This window comes from Habropoda laboriosa, unplaced genomic scaffold (genome assembly GCF_001263275.1).
Source record: "Habropoda laboriosa isolate 0110345459 unplaced genomic scaffold, ASM126327v1 scaffold89, whole genome shotgun sequence".
NCBI classification, from domain to species: Eukaryota; Metazoa; Arthropoda; class Insecta; order Hymenoptera; family Apidae; genus Habropoda; species Habropoda laboriosa.
The window spans coordinates 4,347-7,944 of NW_017100263.1; the positions used below are offsets into that span (position 1 = coordinate 4,347).

Consider the following 3,598-nt stretch of genomic DNA (forward strand, 5'->3'; position numbering starts at 1 on the left):
CTGAGCAGAATGAAGAAATGTAGACGAGATCTACGTTCGTCGCACAATTTTATTGCCGGAGCGAACTTGCCTGTATCCACTCGAGCGTACAGTGTTTTTATTACAGTTATCCTCGGTTGGCTGCCGACAATGTACAAACTGTTCGAAATTTTCCTGTTGTTTCCTTTAACACAATAAATAAACGAATTCGCGGGCGTGTTATCGTTTACGTAACGACAATATAAAATCGTCCTGCATTAGTAAATAAATTAAGTAAACGAGCGGTATAGAACGGTGTAGAAGTATAATCGGGATTCAGGGCGTATTTCGTATTTAATATAACAATAATACACTACCGGTTGCATTTTGAGTGTTCTTTATGTGTGTACGTGTATGTGTGTACGTGCGTGCGTGTCTCTCGTGTAGATTCTTGCGTGAGTGCGCGCGCGCGCGCTCGCGTGGTGTCGATGGGCATTGTTCAGTCGCTAGTTCCTACGCCACATTGCACATACAGCTAACGTATAAATATAACGACGTGACGATTCGTACGACACTACTTCCTAGAGTCTCTATACAGCGCGACGCTACCCGCCGATCAAAGGGAGATTTTCTTTGGGGCTGTTCCGAGACTTAGATATTTCTGGTTCCGGGTTGCCGGCTGCAGGGAGAGTCGCCACCCAGTCGCCAGTCATTCACTCGTTGGAAATTCTCTTAGATCTCTTTGTGTTGATTCTCAGTATAAAAAAAGTTGTGGTTTCTGCTAGGGGGCAGTGGGACTGAAGTATGATGACGGCGTATAGGTTTTAGCAATGGGCTAGTTGCCATTTGTGGAGCGCTGCATCGCTGGAATCACTGCGTCTCGTTCAGTCCCATAATAGATCTTACCAGCTTTCTTTGCCATGTTACCCAACATTTCCATCGAGCATTTGTGTGCAGATCTTAGTGATAATGCCCATTCCCTTAGGCTAATTTCGTCCTGAAAATAGAATTCACTCTTGAAAATTGTCAATTTCTGTACGTTAGTGAGATGTTTTTAATTCAAGCTACATAACAAATTTCTTTTGGTTTCTGTTTATTCTTGTTTCAGATTTATTCAAAAATGCTTGATCAAAATTGACAATCTACAAAATTAATGTAAAAGTCTAAATAAGTATTTTAAATACGCTGTGACGAATCCACTTACCGGATTTGTAAGTACTATTTTTGCGTCTCTCGTACGGACGACAATACACTGTTCTCCTTTTACGTGCTGAAGATCTGCGCTGACTTCTTCAACCTAAACATTTACATATAGACATCATATATAACAAATTCTCAAAATTCTCAGTGTCGAAATATTAAAATCGATATAATTTTATAATGTATAAATTTGAACTATCAATAGAACTTATTATTTTTAATAAATACCATGCTTCGTGTATTTCAAAATAATCAGTAGAATTTAACAAAGAACAAAGCTTTAACGAAGCCTTTGTAAAACTTTCTTTTATTCAATATTACTTTAAGCGTGATTTTATCCTGATATAATTTAAGGAAACACAGTTTTAAGAATCAAAATATTACAGATTAACGCAACAACTCAACCTTTAATTAAAAGTCTTAAAGTCTAAATAACAGCATAAACGCTTAACAAATGATTCATGTAGAATCATTTCTTAAAATTTGTTCTTTACTCAACATCCTGTGCACCATTGATTATCACAAATATTGAATCGATTAAATTCTATTTTTAACAACTTTTAAGATTTTGAAAGTGTAGTTAAAAGAGAAAGAGAGAGATGCTCTACATCCCTTTTACTTGCTTATAAAGGAAACTACACACTGAAGCATTGCATTATTTCTGGAATATATATAGGAATCAATTTTAAAATCGCTTCTTCCGAATTCTTCCCAAAGACTTGTATAAGAATTATTAAATTCAACAACTGTTGTTTCTTTCATTTCTAAAGCGTTATGAATTTACTTGAAATTTGTTGCGCATGTTCCCTACTCTTAATTTAAGTTCACTTTCTATCGGAAATCTGAATATTAATTGCGATGAATAGAAATAGAGAAACATCAATTTAATTACTACGTTTAATAATTATTATTTCACTTAGTCAATTCAGTTTACCTGCTCAAGAAAAACAAGTTCAGGCTTCGTCGTGGATTCAGGGTGTAATTCTAATCTATTGGGATAAAGTTTTGCGTAACGTGTCTGCCATGCACTCGCGAAAGGGCCACCTAATTTCTTAATATAACCATGTAAAATGCAGTCTGATCCTGTAACAAAAACAGTCTCAATTGTAAAAATAGTAATTGAATTCGGTTGAAATATCGTAACACAAGAAAATCATCAAAGTTCCTTACCTTTTTCATCCGCGTCGAATCGTTGCTTTTGCTTAGCCTTTTTTTTACTTTCCAACTACGAGAAAAAGAAAGAACAATTTAGGAGGAAAAATTGTAAGAGAATGCGCCGCGCGGCGGTTACACTTTTGAGCTGCGATACAATAGTGGGGCGAGTATATGAGTTTACCCGTCCTCGACACTTCCTGATCGACCACTTAGAAAGATCACTTCTTGGCAATCGATTACCACGTATCGCTGTGAATTAGTATATTTAAATATATTTCTGGAAGAATCAATCTGTGTCGAGTCATTCGTGCGCTCTGCCCTTCGAGATTTCCTCGATGAAAGTTGAGAAGTTAAGAAAATGATCTAAGCGCTTAAACGATTGATACCTTGTCTGCTTCATTATTGATTGTCTCGAACACAGTCTCGGCTACTTCAGCCTGCCACCTCTCTGAGATGGTTAGAGGGAAATTTTTGTACAATTCTTGATCGGCATCCGTCAATTTGATACCCTTGGTATCCTCCTCGTCAAAAGAGCCGATATCAAAGGCGTCTGCGGCGTTCACTTCGCCGCGCGGTGGTATAAGTGGCGGCGTATATTTCTGGAGATAAACTTGTTGCCAATCGATGCCACTGAAAAACGGGTGTTCTTTTAACTCGTCCGCGCCACAGCCTCGGCAGCCAAGTCTGTTATTGATATCTCGTTGCAGTAGACCTTCCAACAGCGAGCGTAACTCTGGCGAAAACGTTTCCGGCAGTTCGACGTTCTGCAATTATTTTAGGCGCTTTTTAATAATAATTACAATGGGAATTTGATTGTACAATCTATACTGAATGATGAAATGAAGTGATATAAAATTATGTTTAATTTCTTTGAATGCTTTAATTGGCCTCTTATTGTTATATAGATTTACGTATACGGGGTATACCCATATGTAGGAAGAGTCTCGGTATATTATTAATTCGATAATAACAAGATATAAAAGAGTTTAGAAAAAGTGCCAAACTCCTGAGAAATAATATGGTATACAAAATTTTCCAATAATAATTTTTTGGGAAAACATTTTGGACCATATCTTTATTGAAACTTTTTTTTCATAATTGTATTTTTTATCAGTTCGTAAGTTAGTGTTCCTACATCTGCAGACAACCTGTATATACTAAGCTTATAAGTATATCGCAGAACAACTATTTATCAAACGGTAGAGAATATGAAAAAAATATGTATAATATTAAATAAATTATAGTTAATTATTTATAATTAATTATTGTTAATTTAAAATATAAA

The 3,598-nt window shown here is 36.0% G+C and overlaps 1 protein-coding gene across 1 annotated transcript in view; it reads right to left on the reverse strand.

Moving 5' to 3' along the window:
• Window positions 1-39: 39 nt before the first annotated feature.
• LOC108573059 (G protein-coupled receptor kinase 1) overlaps window positions 40-3,598 on the reverse strand; it is a 58,575-nt gene continuing 55,016 nt past the window's right edge. The window contains exons 11-15 of the mRNA XM_017935423.1: window positions 2,700-3,077; window positions 2,329-2,383; window positions 2,093-2,241; window positions 1,163-1,255; window positions 40-955 (exon numbers count right to left, since the gene is read on the reverse strand). Of these exons, the coding sequence (XP_017790912.1) occupies window positions 794-955; window positions 1,163-1,255; window positions 2,093-2,241; window positions 2,329-2,383; window positions 2,700-3,077 (837 nt within the window). The 3' untranslated portion in view covers window positions 40-793. The remainder of the gene's footprint in view (window positions 956-1,162; window positions 1,256-2,092; window positions 2,242-2,328; window positions 2,384-2,699; window positions 3,078-3,598) is intronic.